At 49.8% G+C, this 24869-nt stretch overlaps 1 protein-coding gene across 5 annotated transcripts in view; it reads left to right on the top strand.

Moving 5' to 3' along the window:
- MYLK3 (myosin light chain kinase 3) overlaps positions 1-24869 on the top strand; it is a 59409-nt gene that overhangs the window by 6447 nt on the left and 28093 nt on the right. For 3 of the 5 annotated variants that reach the window (XM_054452876.2, XM_063655011.1, XM_054452878.2), the window contains exons 1-4: positions 8641-9295; positions 16837-16927; positions 18848-19280; positions 24185-24645. In XM_054452876.2, the coding sequence (XP_054308851.2) occupies positions 8819-9295; positions 16837-16927; positions 18848-19280; positions 24185-24645 (1462 nt within the window). In that variant the 5' untranslated portion in view covers positions 8641-8818. Of the gene's footprint in view, positions 1-8640; positions 9296-16836; positions 16928-18847; positions 19281-24184; positions 24646-24869 lie in introns of those variants that run through there. The other 2 variants (XM_054452880.2, XM_063655012.1) reach the window with 1 other exon arrangement.

Raw genomic sequence — 24869 nt, 5'->3', positions numbered from 1 at the left:
GGTCAGCTGGCTTAGGACTGGGAAGCTGTCCCCCTTCTTCCTCCTGCCCCTCACCCCACAATGAAGTGACCGAGCGAGCACACTGCTGCCTTGCTGGGCTGACCGTCTGTGGTCAGACGGGGAGAAGGTGTGGCTGGTCTTAAGGATGGCCATTCCAATCACTGCCATTTTCCTGGACTTACCACGAGCCAGGTGCTGTGCTAGACATTTTGCTTACGTTAATGTCCAACAGCCCTGTGGTTATTGCAGTTAATGGGCCCCCAGTGAAGATGAGGAAACCTGTGTTCACAGAGGCTAAGTGCCAGGTGCACCGTGAGCCCCTATGGCATTTTGTGTGAATTAGAAAACTTTCCTCTCAACACGTGGCTTCCTTCCCTCGGAAAATCGTCATCATATTTGATTTTGTTAGGACAAGACCTTTCACTGCTACATGCTGCAACACGACTGTTATAAATAAATACACAAATCAACAAAGGGCACTGTGTGTTTCTCCCCTTAGAGGCTGTCCTTAGGTTCTGGGTAAACTGTCTCCTGTCCTGGTCCCCAGAAGCAAACACACTGAAGCTGTTTCTTTGTTTCTTTTGATATTTACCTCCATATTTCTTCATTCTCTGTTTTGTGCATGATCTATGGAGTTGCTGGTAAGATAAATGAGGACTTAGCTCTCTCACACTCCCCACTTTCCCTCCCTCACCCTCACAAGACAAGTGTCGCTGCTTTTACTTAATAAAGGGTTTACTTTGCTATGACTAAATATTCTTCAATGCAAAATCAATGATTGTATTTTAATCTCATTCTTTCTTGTAAGAACTCTGGGCTGGGTGCGGTGGCTCACACCCTGTAATCCTAGCACTTTGGGAGGCCAAGGTGGGTGGATTGCCTGAGCTCAAGAGTTCAAGACCAGCCTGGGCAACACAGTGAAAGCCCATCTCTACTGAAATACAAAAAATTAGCCGGGTGTGGCGGCATGTACCTGTAGTCCCAGCTACTCTCAGGAGGCTGAGGCAGGAGAATTGCTTGAACCCTGTAGGCGGAGGTTGCAGTGAGCAGAGATCGCGCCACTGCACTCCAGCCTGGGCGACAGAGCAAGACTCCGTCTCAAAAAAAAAAAAGAAAGAAAAAAGAACTCTAGTTGTCCTAGCGTCTCTAATTCCTTTTGTTCCCCCTTTTGCCATATCTGCCATCATCATGCTGATGGCTAATGTTTGAGCACTTGCTGGGTGCCTCCCAGGCATTCTCATGGCACCTCTCGACCACTCCATGAGGGTATGTGTTATTACTATTCTCCTGTTACAAACAGGGAAGTATAGACTCAGAGAGGTTAAGTGAACACTGGCCCACAGCTCTGGCTAATAACTGGCAGAGGCAGAAGTTAAATCCAGGCAGTCTGACTCCAGGCCCCATGCTCTCCACATTTTGCTGCACGTGTTTAATTGCATTCTATTGTACACTCTTTTTCCCCGGGAGGGTTCCTGTTGAACACTCTTCATTTTCTTGCTTCAACTTTGGGCCTAGGTTGAAGCTATTGTTTCCTGGAGCTCTTTTTTTTTTTTGAGACAGAGTTTCACTCTTGTCACCCAGGCTGGAGTGCAATGGCGCAATCTCGGCTCACTCCAACCTCCACCTCTCAAGTTCAAGCAATTCTCCTGCCTCAGCCTCCTGAGTATCTGGGATTACAGGCACCCACCACCGTGCCTGGTTAATTTTTTTGTATTTTTAGTAGAGACGGGGTTTCACCATGTTGGCCAGGCTGCTTACCCCCTCATTTTGTTGGAGTATATCGTCAAAGCAGCTTCCTTAGAAAGCGTGCGTGGGTCAGGTGCGGTGGCTCAAGCCTATAATCCCAGCACTTTGGTAGGCTGAGGCAGGTGGATTGTTTGAGACCAGGAGTTCAAAAGCAGCCTGGGCAACATGGCAAAACCCTATCTCTAAAAAAAAACCCCACAAAAATTAGCCAAGCGTGGTGGCACACGCCAGTAGTCCTGGCTACTTGGGAGGCTGAGGTGGAGGACTGCTTGAGTCCAGGAGGTTGAGGCAGCAGTGAGCTGAGATCATGCCACAGCACTCCAGCCTGGGTGACAAAGTGAGACCATGTCTCAAAAAAAAAAAAGCACGAATTGTTTGCATTTTTGCAAATCATAAAACCCTTCATTTTGTTCTCGATGGTGGTGCAGTGTCTTCAAAATTCTAAGGGGAAGTGCTTTCCTATCTAGACTTTGACAGCCAGCCTCTCTTCTAGCATCCAGTTGTTTTAGGATGAGAAGTTTCATGTCATTCTGATTCTAGTTCTTTGGTATGGGTAGTAGTCTATTTTCAGAAATACCTGAAACTGGATAATTTATAAAGAAAAGGAATGTATTTCTTTAGTTATGGAGGCTGAGAAGTCCAAGGTTGAGGGGCTGCATCTGGTGAGGACCTTCTTGCTGGTGGGCCCTCTCTGTAGAGTCCAGAGGTGGCCCAGGGTATCCCATGGCGAAGGGGCTGAGTGTGCTCCCTCAGGTCTCTGTACCTCCTCTTATGAAACCACCAGGCCCACTCCCATGATAACCCATTCATCCATTAACCCGTAAGGGCAGGGACCTCGTGATCCAGTTGCTTCTTAAAGGCCTTACCTCTCAATACTGCCACACTGGGATTAAATTTTGACATGAATTTTGAAGGGGACAAATTCTCACAAGTATGTGTTTTTTTTTTCTTTTAAATTTCAGTGAGTTTTAAAATTTTCTCTTTATCCCTGTGTTCTAAAATTGCATAATGATTGTAGTATTTCTTTTATAAATTATTTCCTTCTTTCATTTCTCTTTCTGAAACTCCAGTTAATTAGATGTAAGGCTAGCTGGACTCACTGTTGAACAGCTTTCTCTCCTGCACATGTCTTCATCTTTTAGTTCTATTTTCTGGGATATTATCTTAGTTTCATCTTCTAATCCCTATATTGAATTTTTAAATTTTACTATTCATATTTTTAAATTCCAAGAACTCTCTTTTACTACAGTCGTTCTTTTTCCATAGCATCCTCTCCTTTTTTAAAGAATGGAATAGCCTTTCACGCTCTTCTGTGGCTACAAATGACAGCCTTGTCTGTTTGTTTTTTGAGACAGGGTCTCGCCCTGTCACCCTGGTTGGAGTGCGGTGGCACGAACACGGTTCGCTGCAACTTCCGCCTCTTGGGCTTAAACAATCCTGCCACCTCAGCTTCCCAAATATCTGGGACTACAGGCGCATGCCACTACACCCAGCTAATTAAAATTTTTTTTTTGTAGAGACAGGGTCTCCCTATATTGCCCAGGCTGGTCTCGAATTCTTGTGCTCAATCGAGCCCCACGCCCTGGCCTCCCAAAGTGCTAGGATTACAGGCATGAGCCACCTCACCCCGCAAAATGACAGACTTTTTGAAACTTTCTGTTTCTCATTTTCTCTGTGTCTTCTATTATCATGTTTCTGTTTATTTGCTTTAGTCTTTCCTTTTCATCTTGAAGGCTTTCTTTGAACATCCAGTGATCCTTTTTGTCTGTGCATATTTCTGAATAAGGTACTAACAGCTGGGTGGGTGTTTGAGGCTTGTTACCTGCATGGTTTTGTTGAGGATGATCAGGTGGGGCGCTCCTGAGGAACCCCAAAAGCCAGCCCCTAGAACTATTGTGGTGTGGACCATTACATTTCTCCAGAAGCAGGCTCTGATCTCTAGGGAGGGTGGGCCTGGCCAGGCCCTTCTGTGCTGAGGTGTGGGGCAGGAGGAGGGATGGACTTTTCAGTCTTGCATTCCTGCTCCCCATTTACCCTACCAGGGGTCTCGGGGTCTGAAGCCTCTCTGGGGTCCTATAGGGAAAGCTGGCTCCATGCTTATCTGTGTTTGCCTTTGTGGCCAGTGAGGCTGCAGTTTTCTCTTTCTTATTTCTCCAGTTACCTCTCCTCCACCAGTTTTCCATCTTCCAGAAATTCATTGATAACACTCATTCACCAGTGGCCCCTTCCATTCTGTTCATCGTTGCGGGTGGGTATTTATTTTCTTCCTTTACCATGAAGTCTCTGGAGGGGAAGGAGAGAAATATGAGAGGTCATTCTTTCAACTTGAGTCAGAGTCTTGATATCATTTTATTTTATTTTATTTTTTGAGGCAGGGTCTTGTTCTGTTGTCCAGGTTGGAGTACAGTGTCTCCATTGCTGCTCACTGCTGCCTCAACCTCCCAGGCTCAAGAGATCCTTCTGCCTCAGCCTCCTGATAACTGGGATGACAGGCACATGCCACCATGCCTGGCTAATATATACGTATATGTTCTTTTGTAGAGACAGGGTCTTGCTATGTTGCCCAGGCTGGTCTTGAACTCCTGGGCTCAAGCAATCCTCCTGCCTCAGCCTCCCAAAGTGCGGGGTTACAGGTGTGGACCACCACTGTCCTGGGTTAATAAAGCCTGGAAAGATATTGAAAGACCCCATCTCTACAAGAAAGTTTTTTTTTTTAACTTTTATTTTAAGTTCAGGGATACATGTGCAAGTTTGTTACATAAGTAAACTTGTGTCATGGGGGCTTGTTGCATAGATTAACTAATGGGTACTAGACTTAATACCTGGGTGATGACATTTAAAACAATTAAAAATTAGCTGGGTGTGGGGGTATGCACCTGTAATTCCAGTTATGCAGAAGGCTGAGGCTGGAGGATCGCTTGAGCCTAGGAGTTCCAGTTGCAGTGAGCTGTGGTTGTGCCACTGCACTCCAGCCTGGGCAACAGATCGAGACCCTATCTTAGAGGAAACAAAGTAAAATAGAATGAGGGTGTTGAAATCTCTCTCACCCCATGATCCCCAAGACTGTTAGGTCACCAGAAGGCCAGGAAAGAGTCTTGGGATTTAGTGCATGCTGGCCCCACCCTAGGGTGGATAGAGGTCAGCCTGTCTTTTTCCGGGAGAGGATCCGCTGCCCTGTCCTTACCCAGGAAAGACAAGGGGTTATTGTATTTGCTGCTCTGTCAATCCAGTTCAGCTACCTCTTCTCTGGTCTTCCTTCTCTTGGCTTGGGGGGTCAATGCCTCCCCATCCTCTGGGCAAGCACCATCACCCAAAAACTGGCCAAGCCCCCTGCTGTGTCCTGTGTATCAGGGAGAGTTAGAGAGAAGCATCCCTGCAGGAAATCCATGTGCTCCAAACTCATTTCTCCTAAAGTGAGAATGAAAGAGGTTAAAGCTGGTCCTTCTGGCTACTCCTTTCCACCAAAGAGGCCCCAGGAACCGCCGGCAATATGTTCTAGGCTTTCTCCCAGAGGGCCCCGGAGCTTCCTGGAGCTCCCTTCCCGGATTGTCAGGGTTTCCTGCCCTGTGCTCACTTTGATGCCTCCTCCTTCCACAGAAGTCTCAGGACGGTCTGCTCAGCCTCCTGCTGCCTCCTCCTTAGCTCATTCCTCCATGTTGAACACCTGCCATGTGCCAGGCGGCTGGTGCCTCCAGGAATCCAGGCCAAGCCCAAGAGGCTTGGTCTGCCCTCAGGGAGCTTCCAGCTGCAGCCACCTTCTTAGCAAATGAGCTACCTTGTAAACTTGTTGCTTAATGAAGACATGACAAATCGTTTTGTAATTTAATTCCTTTTGTTTTTTTCTTTTTTGAGACAGAGTCTTGCTCTCTCACCCAGGCTGGAGTGCAGTGGCACCATCTCAGTTCACTGCAACCTCCACCTCCCGGGTTCAAGCGATTCTCCTCAGCCTCCTGAGTAACTAGGATCACAGGCGCTCACCACCATGTCCTGCTAATTTTTGTATTTTTAGTAGAGATGGGGTTTCACCATGTTGGCCAGGCTGGTCTCAAACTCCTGGCCTCAAGTGATTCGCCTGCCTTGGCCTCCCAAAGTGCTGGGATTACAGGCATGAGCCACCATGCCCGGCCTCAGATAATTCATGTTTGATATAGATATGTGGCTGGGGTATTTGGTGTTTTCCTCTGGATTCATTTAGACTTTGAAGTTATCTTTCTGGCTTTATGTATTTATTTGTTTTATTTATTATTATTATTATTATTATTATTATTTTTGAGACAGAGTTTCACTCTTGTCACCCAGGCTGGAGTGCAGTGGCGTGATCTCAGCTCATCGCAACCTCCGTCTCCTGGGTTCAAGAGATTCTCCTGCCTCAGACTCCCGAGTAGCTGGGATTACAGGCATGCACCACCACACCTGGCTAATTTTTTGTATTTTTTTAGTAGAGATGGGGTTTCACCATGTTAGCCAGGCTGGTCTTGAAATCCTGACCTCAGGTGATCCACCTGCCTCAGCCTCCCAAAGTGCTGGGATTACAGGCATGAGCCACCACAACCGGCCTATATATTTATTTTTGAGACACAGTCTTGCTCTGTCGCCGGGCTGGAGGGCAGTGGCGCAATCTCGGCTCACTGCAACCTCTGCCTCACCGGTTCAAGCAATTCTCCTGCCTCAGCCTCCCAAGTAGCTGGGATTATAGGTGTGCGCCACCATGCCCAGCTAATTTTTGTATTTTTAGTAGAGACGGTGTTTCACCATGTTGGCCAGGATGGTCTCAATCTCTTGACCTCGTGATCCATTTGCTTTGGCCTTCCAAAGTGCTGGGATTACAGGTGTGAGCCACTGCACCCGGCCCTTTCTGGCTTTATTAACCCAAGACTTACCTGGATGCTAGTTCTCCAGAGATCTCCACAGCAGTGGTAATAATGAAGTCTCTCCTCCAGAGACCAGGGTCTGCCTCTCTTGTCTGGTGGGAATTTTATTCCACAGAAATTATGGGCACCAACTGGGGAGAGGCACAGGGGCTGCGTGTGTTAGACTTCTGGAGACTTCTCTAAGCAGCCATTTCCCAAAGGTTGGCCCAGGGAGCCCAGATCTGCAGGGAAGTGCTAAGCGTGAAGTGTCGGGAGAGCCCGCTGCCCTGGTCGGGTGGGGGAGACTTCTGTGGTAGATGAGGTCCTCCTGAGGCGCACGGTGAATCCCCAGACGGACTGGAACACAGAGTTACCCCTCAAATTTCCTTTTCCAGGGAGACTTTGTTTATTTGTGTGTTTGTTTTCAGTGGCGGTGAATATAACAGACCCTGCTCTTTCTAGCATGTTCTGGGTCATTCCACCAACGACACCCAGGGCTGTGCTCTCAGGAATGGGTTTGGATTTCTCTGTGGGCTGCCCAGGGGCAACTATCGGGATAGAAGGGTAGGTAGAGAAGGTTGTGGTCAAGCTGCATTTGCATAGCAAGCTCATTGCATTGATAGGTTAATGGTTTAACATAGCAAAACCTCTAATGGTGCTTTCATGTATTTATTTATTTTGAAGACAGGGTCTCGTTCTGTTGGCCAGGCTGGAGTGTAGTGGCAGGATCAGAGCTCACTGCAGCCTCAAGCAATCCTCCCGCCTTAGCCTCCTGAGTAGCTAGGACCACAGGTGGGTGCCACCACACCTGGCTTATTTTTTGTAGAGACCAGGTCTCGCCATGTTGCCCAGGCTGGTTTCGAACACCTGGACACAAGCAATCCGCCTGCCAAAGTGCTGGGATTACAGATGTGAGCCACTGCACCCGGCCCTAATAGTGCTTTTAGATTCCAAATGTCCAGGTCAGATTTTATCATAATTGCTTTTATTCAGAAGGGGGAAGCTTGAGGGGACACTAAAGCCGCCTCCCTTGGGGGCAGCCCTGCCCATGGCTGGACCATCCTCAGGAGGCCGTGTGCCTGCCTGGGCCACCTTGGGCAAATGCCCCTCTCTGGGCTTTGCCCTCTGCCAGCGGGGAGCTGGATGGAAATGGTGTAGGTCAGACTGCTCCGTGGCGTCCTTGGGACTTTGAGGGACTCCCTGTGCCCCACCTCGGGGGTAACCTTAGTGTCTCTGCTTGTGTCTGCTTTATTGACTGATACGTCTGTAAGACGTTTTATTTGAACCAAGGGCTTCTAAGGTAAAAACGTTTGTAAACCACAGGAAACACAGGCCTGTTGTGCTCTGGGTCCCTGCTGAGTCTGTTTCAGTATGGAAATTGCATGTCTGATACCTGCATAGTTGTTATTGGGGGAGCAGGTGTCTCTGGTGAGTGTCCCCCTGAGGGCCCTGTGAAGAACATGGCCCTTGGGACAGCACTTGGCAGGTGGCCAGGGCCATTGCCCTCAGTTCTATTTTTAGGTACAAGGGACTAGTGACTGAGGCCTCTGGTGGGGAGGGACCTGCCGGCCACCCCACAGACAGTCTAAACACATGTTCTGAACGCTGGTGTAGTAGGGGCACCTGAAGTTTGTTTTAAATTTGCAGAAGCATCAAAATTTTCATCATGGCAAAAGTCACAACTTTGCTGAGTGGTCTCACATTCCTTTCTGTCTTGGTCTTGCTTTTTATTGTGACTCTGATGTGTGTGGCCTCAGGGCTCTGGGTCTCTAAGGACCTTCCTCTGCCCTGGGATCCCTCCTGGAGCCCAGCTGGCAGGTGCCATTCTCCAAAGGACCCTTTCCTTTCCTCCGAACCATTAGTTGAACGAACCCTGCCGGCTCTGGGCAGATTCTTAACATATTTGCCCATCAGCAGCCTCTCAGAGAGGAATGTTAAATGCTGCCGTGATGTCAAAGGGGCCCCAAGGAGAAGGGCCTGGGCCGACCTCGGCCTGTCACTCACAGGCCCGTATAGGGTGGGAGATAAGCAAAGCAAAGGCACAGGAAGAACCCGGGCCTCTGCGCTCCTCACACAGCCCAGGCCATCGTGGAGGTTGGTGCTGCCAGGAGGCTGTCAGCTACGGAGGACAATGACCTTGCAGACACCACCGCCTGAGTGAGAACCAGGGGTCTGTGCCTCTCCTCATTACCCGCTCTTGCCCTGGTCAAGCCTGCACCAGCATGTCAGGAACCTCCAAGGAGAGTCTGGGGCACGGGGGGCTGCCAGGGTTGGGCAAGGCCTGCTTAACCACCATGGACAAAAAGCTGAACATGCTGAATGAGAAGGTGGACCAGCTCCTGCACTTCCAAGAAGATGTCACAGAGAAGTTGCAGAGCATGTGCCGAGACATGGGCCACCTGGAGCGGGGCCTGCACAGGCTGGAGGCCTCCCGGGCACCGGGCCCGGGCGGGACTGACGGGGTTCCCCGCGTTGACACCCAGGCCGGGTGGCCCGAGGTCCTGGAGCTGGTGAGGGCCATGCAGCAGGATGCGGCCCAGCATGGTGCCAGGCTGGAGGCCCTCTTCAGGATGGTGGCTGCGGTGGACAGGGCCATCGCTTTGGTGGGGGCCACGTTCCAGAAATCGAAGGTGGCGGATTTCCTCATTCAGGGGCGTGTCCCCTGGAGGAGAGGCAGCCCAGGTGACAGCCCTGAGGAGGTTGGTTCCTGCTTCCCTGCCCTGGCTGGATGGGAGGCCCCGGCCCTGGTGGGAGACTGGCCAGGCAGCCAGTGTTTGGAGAGCTGGAGGCATGGTGTCCCCTTCCTGTGTGACCTGTTGATGGGGAAAAGGAGAGCTGGAAACTTACAGGTCATAGGTGGATTTCCAGTCAGGACACTGCCTGCCATTCTCCCCAGGGAAGGGAAGAAGCGGGGCTCTGGCCAGGACTGCAGGGTCTTGGCAGCTCCAGGGAACCTAGCTGTGGGGCACACGCTGGCAGTTCGGGACAGAGGACCACACACTTCTCTGACACCCCCGTGACTGCCCTTCTGCTTCTTCACACATGGGGTGGGACAGGCAGGAGTGGCCAGTCTGTCCTGATGGAGCCCTGCTCAGAAACCCACCCGCCACCTCCTGTCCCCAACCTTGAGCTTAGCTCCAGAGGGGGTGGAGAGTGCAGCTGCCTGTGGGGAGACGAGTGTTGACAGTGACCCAGGGGGACAGCAGGCAGGAGCTGGAGCCTGGGGGTGGAGGGTGGCATTCCTGGGAGCGGCTGTTCCTGAGTTGCATAATCAATCCTGCAGGCTAATGGAAGCTTGGCCGCTGGGAGAAGGATATGGGGGGTGAGGTCTGTAGAGGGAACACCCTGTTTGGGGACAGCTAGGGGTCAGCCACTTAGCAACACTCAGACAACCTGGAGCCACCATTTCAGACCCCTGCAGTGACTCACCAGCCTCTGGCAAGAGATGAGCTGGGGTCAAAGGGGTCTGTGCTTGATTCTGTGTCAGCTGCCGAGGACAGGAGCATGCCTCCCGTCCCCGCACCAGGCCAGAGCTCCCCTGCTGCCCCTTCCCCTCCCTGCCCTGCAGCTCCTCTCAGAGCTGCCCCTCTCCCTAGCCCCCGCTGTCTGCACGGTGCCTTTTCTGAGGGCTTGCCCTGCAGGGCAGTGTGACCCTAACCAAGCCCGGCTTTAAAAAATAAAATTATGCTGGGTGCAGTGGCTCATACCTGTAATCCTAGTGCTTTGGGAGGCCGAGGTGGGAGGATTGCTTGAGGCCAGGAGTTTGAGACCAGCCTAGGCAACATAGTAAGACGCCATCTCTACAAAAAATAAATAAAAAATTTGCCAGGCATTGTGACACATACCTGTAGTCCCAGCTACTCGGGAGGCTAAGGTGGGAGAATTGTTTGAGTCCTGGAAATGGAGGCCTTCAATGGAGCTATGTTTGTGCCAGTGTACTCCAGCCTGGGCCACAGAGTGAGGCCCTGTCTCTTAAAAAAATAAAGAAATTTAATCTAATTATAGTCAGCCCTCCATATTTGTGGGTTCTACATCTGCAGATTCAATCAAATCTTGGATCAAAATGTAGTTAGTCCTATGATGGTGTGTCCGTACTGAGCACGTACAGGTTTTTCTTTCTTGTCATTATTCTCCAAATAATAATACAGTTGTTATACAATAGTATAACAACTACTCATATAGCGTCTACATTGTATTAGGTATTATAAGCAATCTAGAGGTGATTTAAAGTGTATGGGAGGATGTGTGTAGGTTACATGCAAATACCATGACATTTTATATCAGGGACTTGAGCAGCCATAGATTTTGGTGTGGAGGGGTCCCAGGAACCAATCCCCAGCAGATACAGAGTCATGACTGTAAATAATAAAATAGATCTAATCAATAGCTTTAACAAAATTAATATGCACATAGTAAAAAATATCATGTAGAGTAAAGAGCATACATCTCCTTCCTATTCCATCCCCCAGGCCCCAGAACACCAATACCCTGCCCCATAGACAAGCGTGGGTTCTGATTTCCTTTGAATCCTTCCAGATAGAGGCTGTGTCTACAAGCACCTTGGTATCCACAGCACCCTTTTGTTTTGTTTTGTTTTTCCCACAATCTGTAGCACCAGAATTGCTTTGTTGTTTTTGTTTTGTTTTTGAGACGGAGCTTCGCTCTGTCACCCCTGGAGTTCAATGGCACGATCTCGACTGACTGCAACCTCCATCTCCCGGGTTCAAGCGATTCTCCTGTCTCAGCCTCCTGAGTAGCTGGGATTACAGACGCCCACCACCATGCCCAGCTAATTTTTTTTGTATTTTTAGTAGAGATGGGGTTTCACCATGTTAGCCAGGTTGGTCTTGAACTCCTGACCTCAAGTGATCTGCCTGCTTCGGCCTCCCAAGTGCTGGGATTACAGGTGTGAGTCACCGCTCCTGGCAGAATTGTTTTATTTTAATTCAAATGTTATTCACATTGTCCTGGCCCTGATTTCTAATTTTTTACTTAATATATTTTGGGCATTGATTGATGTTCATATCGTTATGAATATATCCGCGTACTCCCTTTGGGGGCTGTGTCTTCAGTTGTTAACCAGCCCAGATCCTCATTTGTTTCTATTGTTTCTCATTTTTAGCAACTATAAATAATGATGCAGTGAATATCCATAGATGTATGTCACTGAACACAAGTGTGAGTTTATCTGCATGATACACTCCCGGCAGTGGAAATGCCAAGCCAAATGGTAAATTTGTACACATAAAGGCAAGTCAGCCTTCAAAGAAGTTACTCCAAATCAGTCTCCTACCATCAAGGTGTGGGAATGCTTTTGATTCTTTGCCTTTCTGGTAAATGAAAATGGGAAATTATTGTGCTTTTTTTTTTTTTTTCTCTTTTCCCCACCCACTTCCCCCTTCAGATTATTTTAACGAAATCTGAGATGTTGGATCATTTCTTTCATAAATGTTTTAGCATTTGTAGCAAAAAGATAAGGGCTCTTTTAAAAAACATAATCTTGATACTATCATCACACCTAAAAAAGTGAATAACTTTGTTTATTTATTTTTATTTAGAGACAGGGTCTCACTACATTGCCCAGGCTGGTCTGGAACTCCTGGGCTCAAGCAATCCTCCTGCCTCAGCCTCCTGAAGTGTTGGGATTATAGGCACGAGCCACTGCACTGGGCCGAATGATAACTTTTTAGTATTACTGAAGTTCGGTGTTCAAATTTCCCTGATTATCTTATATTTTAAAAATATTTTAGGCCGGGCGAGGTGGCTCAAGCCTGTAATCCCAGCACTTTGGGAGGCTGAGGCGGGGGGAATCACGTGAGGTCAGGAGTTCGAGACCAGCCTGGCCAACATGCTGAAACCCTGTCTTTAATAGAAATACAAAAATTAGCTGGGCATGGTGGCACATGACTGTAATGCCAGCTACTCGGGAGGCTGAGGCAGGAGAATTGCTTGAACCCAGGAGGTTGGAGGTTGCAGTGAGCCAAGACTGCACCACCATACTCCAGCCTGGGCAACAAGAGCAAAAACTCCATCTTAAAAGAAAAAAAAAAAAGCTGGGTGTGGTGACTCACGCCTGTAATTCCAGCACTTTGGGAGGCCACGGTGGGCAGATCACGAGGTCAGGAGTTCGAGACTAGTCTGGCCAATATGGTGAAATCGCGGTCTCTACTAAAAATACAAAAATTAGCCGGGCATGGAGGTGTGTGCCTGTAGTCCCTGCTACACGGGAGGGGGCAGAAGAATCGCTTGAACCCGGGAGGTGGAGGTTGCAGTGAGCCAAGATTGCACCACTGCACTCCAGCCTGGGTGACAGAGTGAGACCCTGTCTCACAAACATAAAATAAAATAAAATAAAATTTACAGTATTTGTATCAGACCCAGATAAGACAATTATTTATATGTCTCTTAAAGCTAACCTTTTGAACTTATGAAAAAAAATTAGGTTTTTATTATGGAAAATTTCAAATATAACCAAAGCTAGACTAATATGTCTCATAGTTTTGATTTATATTTATTTTACTAGAAGACTGAACATCACTTGTATTTGATGTTCAGGTTTGAAACCTTTTGTATTTTCTGTGAACTGCCTGCTCGTATCTTTTCCCCCTCTTTCCTATTTTGTTTTTTTGCCTTTTTCTTATTGATTTGTAAGAGCACTTCATGTATTAATGAAATTAGCTGTTATACATGTTGCATGAAGGCATTTCTGGGTCAGGGAAGTCATAGAACTTCCTCTTTTCTGAGTTCTTGTGCCATTTCCCGTCTGTCCTGCCCCACTGGAACTTGCTAGATCTCTCCCCTGGCCCTGGCGTTTAATAAACATGTTAGGAATGTCTTTAGGTTTGGTCCAGTCTCCCCATCAGGCTGTCGGCTGCTGATTGGCCCATGACAGGAAGCCTCTGCTTCCCTCCGTGTTCTGAGGCCAGGGCAGGTCTTGCAGGAAGGGCTCAGAGAATGAGCGGTGAACTGAGAAACAGCCACAGCTGCTAAACACATCGTCAGTGCTGAACGCCGTGCATTATGGAGGCTTCTTGGGGACTGTGTTTCCTGGGAGAGTGGGGCATGGCGACCATCTGTGGAATGGAATTAAATCCTAGCACTGGCGGTTAAATTTGAAAATTGTGCCAGGACTTTGTGAAGGTCCTCCTGAGATCTTCAGAAGTCCCCAGCGGCACTTCATTTGGTTCCAGCAGTGAATTCGTTGATCCCTGGAAGCCAGGTGCGGTCTCCTGGAAAACAGCCCCAGGCATATGTGTTCAGAGGCACCAGTCCTCTAGAATGGTGTGTGAGGAAGCACAGAAACGGCAGGGACTAGAAGGCTGAGCCCTGAAGACAGCACCCAGCTGGGGGTGGGGGGTGCGTACACACGCGCCTGCCTACCCTAAAGATGAGGGAAGGAGAGGACAGTTTGAGCCCAACAAGGTCTGCTAAAGGACAGTCTGTCCAAGTCCCTTTCTGCCAGTGGGTGAAAGAGGAGGAGGTCTGTTTCATGCCTCCAGTTCCCCCAGCTCCGGGGGCGGCAGGACAGAGCCTGAAGAAGGATAAGGGGGAGCTGTCTGCTGAGCAGGAGATCTGGGCCACATTGATGACTCTGGTGATCATGGTGACAGCGGCAGTGAGCAGTTTTGATGAAGTGCCTCCCCCACGCCAGGTGCTGGGCTGTGTGTTCTCCATGTGCTATGTCCTTACTGTTCAGAGGTCAAAGCTTGGTGTCCTGGAATCGCAAAGTAATGAGCAGGTAGTAATTGAGAGGAGTGGGCACGATGTAACAAACTGTGGAACCACCACCTTAGGTTTGGGGAGACATTTGGGACAGCTGTGGTGCCTTGCTTAGAGGGGGACTGCCCTAGCCGAGTTTTGCCATCTTGGCCTAGAGTTGCCAGATCTTCAGGTTTTTTTGTGTGTGTGTGTTTGTTTTTTGTTTTGTTTTTTTGCTGGGATTACAGGTGCCTGTCACCACGCTTGGCTAATTTTTGTATTTTTGTAGAGACAGGGTTTCACCCTGTTGGCCAGGCTGGTCTTGAACTCCTGACCTCATGTGATACACCCTCCTCGGCCTCCCAAAGTGCTGGGATTACAGGCGTGAGCTACCACGCCCCGCCATCCTCAGATTTTTTAAGAAAAGCTGGGAACTTAGATTTTTTTTTCTAGTGAGTTTATTAAGGTATAGTAATTACATAATAATTATGATGGTATAATTTACATATAAGAAACTGCACATACACACAAACTATGCACATTTCAAATATATAGCTCCACAAATGTTTCCCTCCGTGTCATCATCACCACAGTAAAAATGGGAAACAATTCTGTCACCCCAAAAGGGATCCTAACTGTAAAAATCTCATAGATTTTAAAAGTTGGGAACAAATTGAAAAATTTAAACCTGGGTAACAAAGTGAGTACCTTGTCTCTATAAAACAACATCAACCAACAATTAGCTGGAGGTGGTGGCACGTGCCTGTAGTCCCAGCTACTCGTGAGGCTGAGGTGAGAGGGTCACTTAATCCTGGAAGGTCGAGGCTGCAGTGAGCTGGGATCCAACCACTGCACTCCAGTCTGGACAACAGAGCGAGACCCTGTCTCAAAAAAAAAAAAAAAAAAAAAAAAAAAGTGCAAGCCCAACAAAATATGTCCTGAGCTGTTTTTGGCCTCTGGGCTTCTAATTAAGGGCTTCTGTGGCAAGGCAGGGGAAGGCCCTGGCTGGGCCCCCAGGCATAAGGCACTCACTGATACAGGGGCCTCTCTTGCCTTGGCCACAGAAGCCCGGAGACTGGTGAGTGCCTTATCCCTGGGGGCCCAGCAAGGCTCTGGGCTGTGGCTGGCACTGCTGCTGTAACATGTGCCAGGATTCATCTTAGGGACTTCACCGAAGGGTCCAAACCCCCAGAAGCACCATGCTCTTGCATGAGGACCCAGCAAGAGGTCAGACCATCTGGAAATATTTGCTTGAGTGTGGACTAGCTAAGCATACTGAGGGCTTTGGGCTGTTTTATGGGTGAAAGCATGGGCAGGCCAGGCACTGGTCTGGTGTGGACCCTTTGGATTTAAGGAAAAGCTTCTGAGAGCTTCTCTGGGCCAGTTCCTTACACTGGGCTCATTTAACACTGATAGCTCTTGGTTCCTGGCAGGACAAAATCAGCAGAGCTATTGAGCACCCACTATGTGCCGGGCGCACTTCTAGGACATTTGCACATTACTCCCAAATCCTCCCACTGACTCTACAAGGCTGATAACATGATTATCCCCATTTACAGATGAGGAAAGTGAGATGCAGAGAATTTAAGGATCTTGGCCAAGTGTTGAAGGTGGGGTTCAAATCCAGCATGGCTGGCTCCAGAGTCCATGCCCCTGGCTACACTGCTACACTGTAAAGAGGTGACCATGGGATCCCTCAACCCAGCTCCCAGGCACACATTACTAATTGACCTTGGCACTGTGTTCCCCTAAGCATGGATTTGACTTCAGAATTCAACTGAAACCAATGCTGTAGTAGCCATAACCAATTGATCTGGGTTGGCATATTAAGATTATTTTCCATCTCTGGCCGGGCGTGGTAGCTCACACCTGTAATCCCAGCACTTTGGGAGGCTGAGGAGGGAGGGTAGCTTGAGTCCAGGAGCTTGAGACCAGCCTGGACAACATGGTGAAACCCTGTCTCTACTAAAAATACAAAAATTAGCCGGGCATGGTGGCCCATGCCTGTAGTCCCAGCTACTCGGGAGGCTGAGCTGGGAGGATCGTTTGAACCTGGGAGGCAGCGGTTGCAGTGAGCTGAGATTGTGCCACTGCACTGCAGCCTGGATGACAGAGCAAGACCGTGTCTCACACACACACACAAACACACACACACACACACACACAAATATATATGTATATATTTTTAAATGATTATTTTCCATCTCTAGTCTAAGTCTTTTGGGGTCCAGCCTATTTTGAACCCTGTATCAGGGGCTGGGTTCATCCCTTATGTGGAATATGGTGAAGCCCTGGAAAAGGAGGTGGTTCTGGGTGTGAAGCTGGGTGCCTCCTCTTTTAAATTTTATGACGTTGGGAAGGCCTCAGTGTCCTTCTCTCTAAAGTGATAATTGCAGTATCTACTCTCCAATGTTACTGTGAGACTGTGTGAAATAACCTAAATGCCCTTATCTTAAACAAGGGGGAGGTGCTAAGCAAATGTCTGTGGCCTGAATGGCAATGTTGATGATAATGATGACATTTTTTATGGTTGTTATTTTAGAACAAAGAGCGAGTAGAAGAAGAGGGAGCAAAACCAAAGCATGTGCTGAGCGCCAGTGGGGTGCAGTCTGATGCCAGGGAGCCTGGGGAAGGTGAGTGGGATCCCATTTGCTTTATCTGACATTGCAGACACAACAGCTTCAGAATAAAGGCCCCAACAACAACACGGCCCACAGTATGATTCCTGGGCAACTGTCAAAGCTTCTTTTTTTTTTTTTTTTTTTTTGCAGGGTTTTTTGTCATATATATCCCACCAGAGACACATAGTCAATTGCTGCGTTTCAAAACCACCTGGAATACAGTTGACCCTTGCACAACTCGGGGTTGGGGAACTGACTTTCTGCACAGTTGAAAATTCAAGTATAATTTTTGAATCTTCCAAAATTTAACTACTAATAGCCTACTGTTGACTGGAAGTCTTGCTGATAACGTAAATAAGCAATTAACATATGCTTGTTAAATATGGTATTCTTAGAGTAAGCTAAAGAAAAGAAAATGTTATTACGATGATCACAAGGAAGATAAAATGTATTCCCTATTCATTCAGTGGAAGTGGGTCTTCATTCTTGTCATTTTCACTTTGAGTAGGCTGAGGAGGACGAAGAAGGTGAGGGGTTGGTCTTGCTGTCTTAGTGGCAGAGGAGGAAGAAAATCTACATCTAAGTGAACCCATGCAGTTCAAACCTGTGTTGCTCAAGGGCCAACTGTAGTACCTTTCTGTGCAGGCTATGCCACCAACTTGTTACTCAAATGCTTTAAATGTTTATGGATTACTTTCTTAACCTTTAATTTTCTTGTATAATTTTGCATGATATTTACGTGATTCCAAAGTCAAATAGACAAAACAATGTGTATTAAGAGAAGTCTAGAGGCCAGGTGCAATGGTCCATTCCTGTAATCCCAGCAATTTGGGAGGCCAAGGCAGGAGTATCATTTGAGCCCAGGAGTTTGAGACCAGCCTGGGCAACATAGTGAGACTCCATCACTATGAAAATTTTTTTTACTTAAAAATAAGAGGCTGGACACGGTGGCTCACACCTGTAATCCCAGCACTTTGGGAGGCTGAGGTGGGCGGATCACCAGAGGTTAGGAGTTCGAGACCAGCCTGGCCAACATGGTGAAATACTGTCTCTACTAAAAATACAAAAATTAACTGGGCATGGTGGCATGTGCCTGTAATCCCAGCTACTCAGGAGGCTGAGGCAGGAGAATCGCTTGAACCAGGGAGGTGGAGGTTGCAGTGAGCCAAGATCACACCACTGCACTCCAGCCTGGGTGACAAGAGCAAGACTCTGTCTCAAAAATAAAAAATAAATAAAAGAGAAGTCTATCTTCTACCTTTGTTCTCTGCACCCTGCGTCCTCCCCTGATATGTAAGTAACCATTTAAAAAACTTTTGTCTTTTCTTTCCCTTGAGGTCCAGTCTAACTAGACTACATGATCAGTGGTTATGTGCACATGTGCACACATGCACACTCACACATGCTCCCTTCTTAGAGAAACAGGATGCCAGACACACCATTCTCCACCTTGCTTTCTTTCACTTACAGTATATCCAGAGATCACTCCATAGCTGTGCTTAGAGATTGTTTTTTTGAGACAGGGTCTCACTCTGTTGCCCAGGCTGGAGTGCAAGTGGCGTGAATATGGCTCACTGCAGCCTCTATCTACTGTGCTCAATCCTCCTGCCTCAGCCTCCCAAGTAGCTGGGACTGCAGGCACACGTGACCATGCCCAACTCATTTAAAAATTTTTATTTTTAGTAGAGGCAAGCTTTCATTGTGTTGCCCAGGCTTCCATAGAGATATTAATTTCTCCTTTTTCATGGCTGTGCCACACTCCTTGTTGGATGCATCATGGTTTAGTCAACCAGCCCCTTTCATTTGGGTTGCTTCCAGTCTTTGGCTATTATAAACTGAGCACTGAATGGCCTTGTGCAGATTCCTTGCAGTATCTTTGTGGCAGACTCCTCCACATGGGAGTGCATTTTTGTCCTGCCTGTTTTCCTGTAGAGAGCCAGAAGGCGGACATGCTGGAGGGGACAGTGGAGAGGCTGCCCCCCATCAGAGCGTCAGGGCTGGGAGCTGACCCCGCCCAGGCAGTGGTCTCACCAGGCCAGGGAGATGGTGTTCCTGGCCCAGCTCAGGCATTCCCCGGCCACCTGCCCCTGCCCACAAAGGGGGAAGCCAAGGCTCCTGAGACACCCAGCGAGAACCTCAGGACTGGCCTGGAATTGGCTCCAGCACCCGGCAGGGTCAGTGTGGTCTCCCCGAGCCTGGAGGTTGCACCAGGTGCAGGACAAGGAGCATCGTCCAGCAGGCCTGACCCTGAGCCCTTAGAGGAAGGCACGAGGCTGACTCCAGGGCCTGGCCCCCAGTGCCCAGGGCCTCCAGGGCTGCCAGCCCAGGCCAGGGCAGCCCACAGTGGTGGAGAAACACCTCCAAGGTAAGGGGAGCTCTTCCAGGCTGGGTGAGGGAGGGGATGGACTGCGGCCCCTCGCTGGAGCTCGGCCGTGGGCAGCATCCACTGCATACATGTTCCTGGGCTGTTCTTGCGAGGGGAATAGGGAGGAGGCCCGGGCCCTACCTCTGGGAGCTTAGAGTACCACTGCCCACCGGCTGCCCACTAGAAATAACTGGGGGGAGTTTGGAAAATAAAGATGCCTGGAGATGTTGATTGAATTGGTCTGGAGTGAGTCTCAGGAATTAGATTTTTTGTTTTTTACATGCTCCCCAGGTGGTTCTAATGGGGAACAGTGTTGAGAATCACTAGCTCTTAGATCAGTACTAACAGTAGCTAAAAGATGGGGCTCACGGAGCACCTGCTCCCGGTCTGGCCATTGGCTGGGCATTTCACCGGGTTCACCTTTTATTCTCAAGCCATCTGCAGGAGGTGAATGTGGTTGTCATCCCCATTTCATTGATGAGAATACTTAGGCTCCCAGTGCCCAGGGCCCCACAGCTAGGAATTCATAGAGTTGGGATCTGAATCTGGGTTACCGGATTCCGGAACCTGTGCCCCAATCACTGCACCATCCTGCTTCCTCAAGTAGGCATTTAATTAAGTTCTAAATAATATGGTGGGGAGAGAAGGACAGGGCCCTCAGGAATGTGAGAGGGGTGCAGGCTGAGTCAGCCCCAGGAGCTTTCGGGAGGCTCACGCAGAAGTCCTGGAGGTGGAGTCGTGGCAGCTGCCCTGCCCCTAGAATGCAGCCTGAAGACCTGCTCTCGGCAGACGTCCGTAGCAGAGTAAAGAATCTGCAGACTCTCGTGCCCTCCCCAGCATGTCCTGGTCCCCAGGGCAGCCCCGCTGAACGGTGCTGTGGCCCCGGGCTTCTCTCGGAGGGACCTGGTGTTTCCTAGCATCTTCTGCGCCTGCCCGGCGTGGCCCTGACCTGTCATGGAGAACCCAGGCCTGGCTCAGGGAGTGGATCTGGTGTCTGTGTTTGCTGTGGTGACAGGCAGAGAAGCCCAGATCATTTGTCAGACTTGGTTCTAGGAGGAAATGGGAGCCTCCCAGGAGGCCTCACAGGCTGGAGGAAGGGGTTCCTGGCAGGCATCCCGGGATCGGAACCAGGACACTAAATGTGGAATCTGGGGCTGGGGGTGAACTGTCTATGAAGTTGTTAGGGGCCTCAAAAGATTCTGAGAGAGAAGAAAAGTTCTCTATCTCAGGTTCAACCCTTGGCTGAATTCAGGCCCAGCAGACCTGCAGTGGCCTCAGGAAGAGAGGAGATCACTACCTGCCCTTCCTCACCTCAGACATGGGTGTATTTTGAGGAAAATAGGTTGGAAGTCAAGTATCAGCTCTGATGGGCCATGGCTGCCTGTGCAGAGTTTCCTGCTGGGCACTGTGGCTCATGCCTTGATCCCAGCACTGTGAGAGGCCGAGGCGGGAGGATCGCTTGAGCCCAGGAGCTTGAGGCCAGCCTGGGCAACAAAGCAAGACCTTATCTCTACAAAAATTAGCTGGGCTACCGTGGGCATGGTGGCATGCACCTGTAATCCATGCACGCTACTGGGGAGGCTGAGGTGGGAGGATCACTTGAGCCCAGGAGGTTGAGGCTGTAGTGAGTTATGATCACACCATTGCCCTCCCGCCTGGGAGACAAAGTGAGACTCTATTTCAAACAAACAACAACAACAACAAACAAACCCAGAGGATCCTGAGGCCATGACTACTGAGGCACTGAACTGGAACCGGTCAGCACTGCCTGCCATGAGTCTGCCACATGGCGGGTAGACAGCTTTGGGTACTGAAGGTGGCAGTAGCTGCTTGTAAGTGCCTTTAGGGGCTTCTCTCCATGCCACTGGAAGTGAAGACCCAAAGGGAAGTCATGACTGCTGGCCTTCTCAGCTGACCATTGACTGGCAGCAGTTTCCTGTGTCCCTTGGTCTGGCAGGAGGCCTGAGTTAGATTTGGAGTGGCTTGCCGTGGATGCCACACTTCCCTTCCTACCTGTCATTACCGAGCCATGCCCAGTCCCAAGGCACAGTGTTGGAAGGATTTCTACCTCCCACCCAGTGAGTCACACGCACCTAGGGACAGGTGTGTCAGAGAGGTCCAGCAGCTCAGACACGGGGACGGGGCCTTCAGCTGCTGGAGAAAGGCTTCACTGTTTTCTTTTAAAAAATTGGGATAAAAACTGTCCAGGCACAGTGGCTCACACTTGTAATCCCAGCACTTTGGGAGGCCGAGGTGGGCGGATCACCTGAGGTCAAGAGTTCAAGACCAGCCTGGCCAACATGGTGAAACCCCGTCTCTACTAAGAATACAAAAATTAGCTGGGCGTGGTGGCGGGCGCCTGTAATCCCACCTACTCGGGAGACTGAGACAGGAGTATCGCTTGAACCTGGGAGGCGGAGGTTGCAGTGAGCCAAGATCGTGCCATTGCACTTCAGCCTAGGGGACAAGACCGAGACTTTGTCGCAAATAAATAAATAAATAAATAGGGATAAAAACCACATAATGTAAAATTTAACATCTTAGCGCCCCCCCTCCTTTTTTTTTTTTTTTTTTTTGAGACAGGGTCTCACTCTGTCACCGAGGCTGGAGTGCAGTGGTGCCATCTCAGCTCACTTCAGCCTCCACTTCTCGGGCTCAAGTGATCCTCCCGCCTCAGCCTGCAGTGTAGCTGGGATTACAGGCATGTGCCACCATGCCTGGTTAATTTTTTATTTTTTTGTAGAGACAGGTCCCACTATGTTGCTCAGGCTGGTCTCAAACTCCTGACCTCAAGTGATCCTCCTGCCTCAGCCTCCCAAAGTGCTGGGATTACAAGTGTGAGCCACAGTGCCCAGCCCCATCTTAACCTTTTAGAAGTGTACACTCAGTAATGTTAAGTATATTCACGTTGTTGTGAGACGGATCTCCAGGACGTTTCCATCTAGCAAAACTGAGATTCATCATCCACTAAATTAACACCTCCTGCCCCTCAGCCCTTGACAGCCACCATTGTACTTTCTGTCTCTGTGAATCTGAGTATTTGAGGGTCCTCATATCAGTGGCATCATACAGGATTTGTCTTTTTTTTTTTTTTTTGAGATGGAGTCTCACTGTGTCACCCAGGCTGGAGTGCAGTGGCATGATCTCAACTCACTGCAAACTCCACCTCCTGGGTTCAAGCGATTAGCAATTCTCCTGCCTCAGCCTCCCAAGTAGCTGGGACTACAGGCACGTGCCACCACACTGGGCTAATTTTTGTATTTTTAGTAGAGATGGGGAGCACGGTGTCCTCAGGGTCCATCGATGCTGTAGTATGTGTCAGAACGTCCCTTCTCTTTAAGGCTAAATAGTATTCTGTGCTATATAATGCGTAGACACCACCTTCTGTCTATGTATTATCCATCACTGGGCATTTGGGTTGCTTCCACCTTTTGGCTGTTGTGAGTAATGCTGCTGCAGTTATGAGTGCACAGATGTTTCTTGGAGACCCTGCTTTGGATTCTCTGGGATATATACCCAGAAGTGGAGTTGCTGAAACATGCGGTAATCCTACTTTTAATTTCTGAAGAGCCTCCAGTTTTCCACAGCAGTTGCGCCATTTTAGCCCTTTTGAACCCCTGCATTTGTGCCTTCCTCTCTTGGTTGACTCTTGGTGCATCTGTAAGGTATCACCGTCCCTGAAGACAAAAGAGAGAACTGAGGCCAGACTTATCCAAAGCTGTCCAGCAACCTGCTGGCAGAGCTAAGCCCAGAATCAAGGCCACTTGCCTCCCTGCTGAGACTCAGTCCCCATCAGACACTGTCACCCTCACCCCCTAACACACATAGACCCCGTGCTGTGGGATTGTGGCCCAGCAAAAAGAAGCCCCACCAAGAGGCAGCCAGAGTTGGGGAGACTCGGAGAGGGAGGGTTTGGATTCCCGGGTGACTTGACTGCCAGGATCAAGGTCCTTCCTTCTAGAGGTCGGGGCTCAGAGGGCCTTTCCCACCTCCATCTGGGCTCACAAACCCTAGTATTGCAGAGTCTGGGCAGTGAAAATGAGTGAAGTGAGCTGGGGCATTGCCAGGGTGCGCAGGGCCTGTGCTGAGGTGGAGAGCTGTTCCTCAACCACGTGGGCATGTGGGCCCAGCACAGCCAGCTCTTCTGTTTGTTCAAGATGAACAGAAAGTCTAGTCTTTTATGAGAATTGCCTGATTTTATTTTATTTTAGTTTTTGAGACAGGGTCTCTCACTGTGTCGCCCAGGCCGGAGTGCAATGGTATGATCATAGCTCACTGTAGCCTCCATCTCCTGGGTTTAAGCAGTCCTCTTGCCTCAGCCTCCCGAGTATCTGGGACCACCACTCCTGGCTAAGTTTTTTAAAATTATTTTTTGTAGAGATGGGGTCTTGCTATATTGCCGAGGCTGGTCTCAAACTCCTGGCCTCAAGGTATCCTCCCACCTTGGCCTCCCAAAGCACTGGGATTACAGGTGTGAGCCACTGTGCCCAGCTGGAATTGACTGATTTTAAACAAATACTTCTGATCTGGGGCTTCCAGTGTGACGTTTGAGTTGGTTTCTCCTTCTCGTCATTTAAGTGAAAGGGAAACTGGGCCGAGGGGAAGGTAGAGGGACCCGGGCCTCCCGCCTACAGGCCTCAGTTCTCCTGGGACAGAAGCAGGTTCTCAGGGGTGTATTGTCCTCACCCCTGTCCATTCTCAAGCTTCCCAGGACCTTCATCCGGTGGGATCCTGGGAGCTGATGGCACCAACTGCCACTGAAGCCAGCTGCTGCCCTGGTGTCCTGTCTAGCAGGGCCCCAGGGCCATTGTCAATGATGGCAGCAGTGGGCATTGGAACCCACGTCTGTTCTGACTCCAGAGTCCTTGCCTCTAACCTCAGCGCCATGTTTCTCCCCACCCCAGGATCTCCATCCACATACAAGAGATGGGTACTCCCGGGGAGATGCTGGTGACAGGCAGGGGCAGCCTTGGACCCACCCTCACCACAGATGCTCCAGCAGCTGCCCAGCCAGGCAAGCAGGGCCCACCTGGGACCGGGCGCTGCCACCAAGCCCCTGGGACTGAGCCCGGAGAACAGACCCCTGAAGGAGCCAGAGAGCTCTCCCTGCTGCAGGAGAGCAGCAGCCCCGGGGGAGTGAAGGCAGAGGAGGAGCAAAGGGCTGGGGCCGAGCCTGGCACGAGACCAAGTTTGGCCAGGAGCGATGACAATGACCACAAGGTTGGGGCCCTGGGCCTGCAGCAGGGCAAAAGCCCAGGGGTGGGAAACCCTGAGCCTGAGCAGGACTGTGCAGCCAGGGCTCCGGTGAGAGCCGAAGCAGTAAGGAGGACGCCCCCAGGCGCCGAGGCTGGCAGCATGGTTCTGGGTAAGTGGGGCTGTTCCCTGGCTAGACACGAGCCCTGAGGGGAGGGAGTTTGGAGCCCCTACTCCTGGGGAGCCTTCCTGTAGCTTCCAGGGGTAGATCATATGAGTCTGGGGGCGTCCAAGAGTCGGGAACGTCTCCAGGTACATCCTGGGGCTGGAGACCAAGGCGCAGAGATGCGGGGCCTGAACTTGGGCTGGCTGCGGGGTAAGGGAGAGGGGACACGT

Source organism: Pongo pygmaeus, chromosome 18 (genome assembly GCF_028885625.2).
Source record: "Pongo pygmaeus isolate AG05252 chromosome 18, NHGRI_mPonPyg2-v2.0_pri, whole genome shotgun sequence".
Lineage (NCBI taxonomy): Eukaryota > Metazoa > Chordata > Mammalia > Primates > Hominidae > Pongo > Pongo pygmaeus.
Note: the sequence above shows the minus strand (reverse complement) of the source record. Positions and strands in the feature narration are given on the sequence as shown.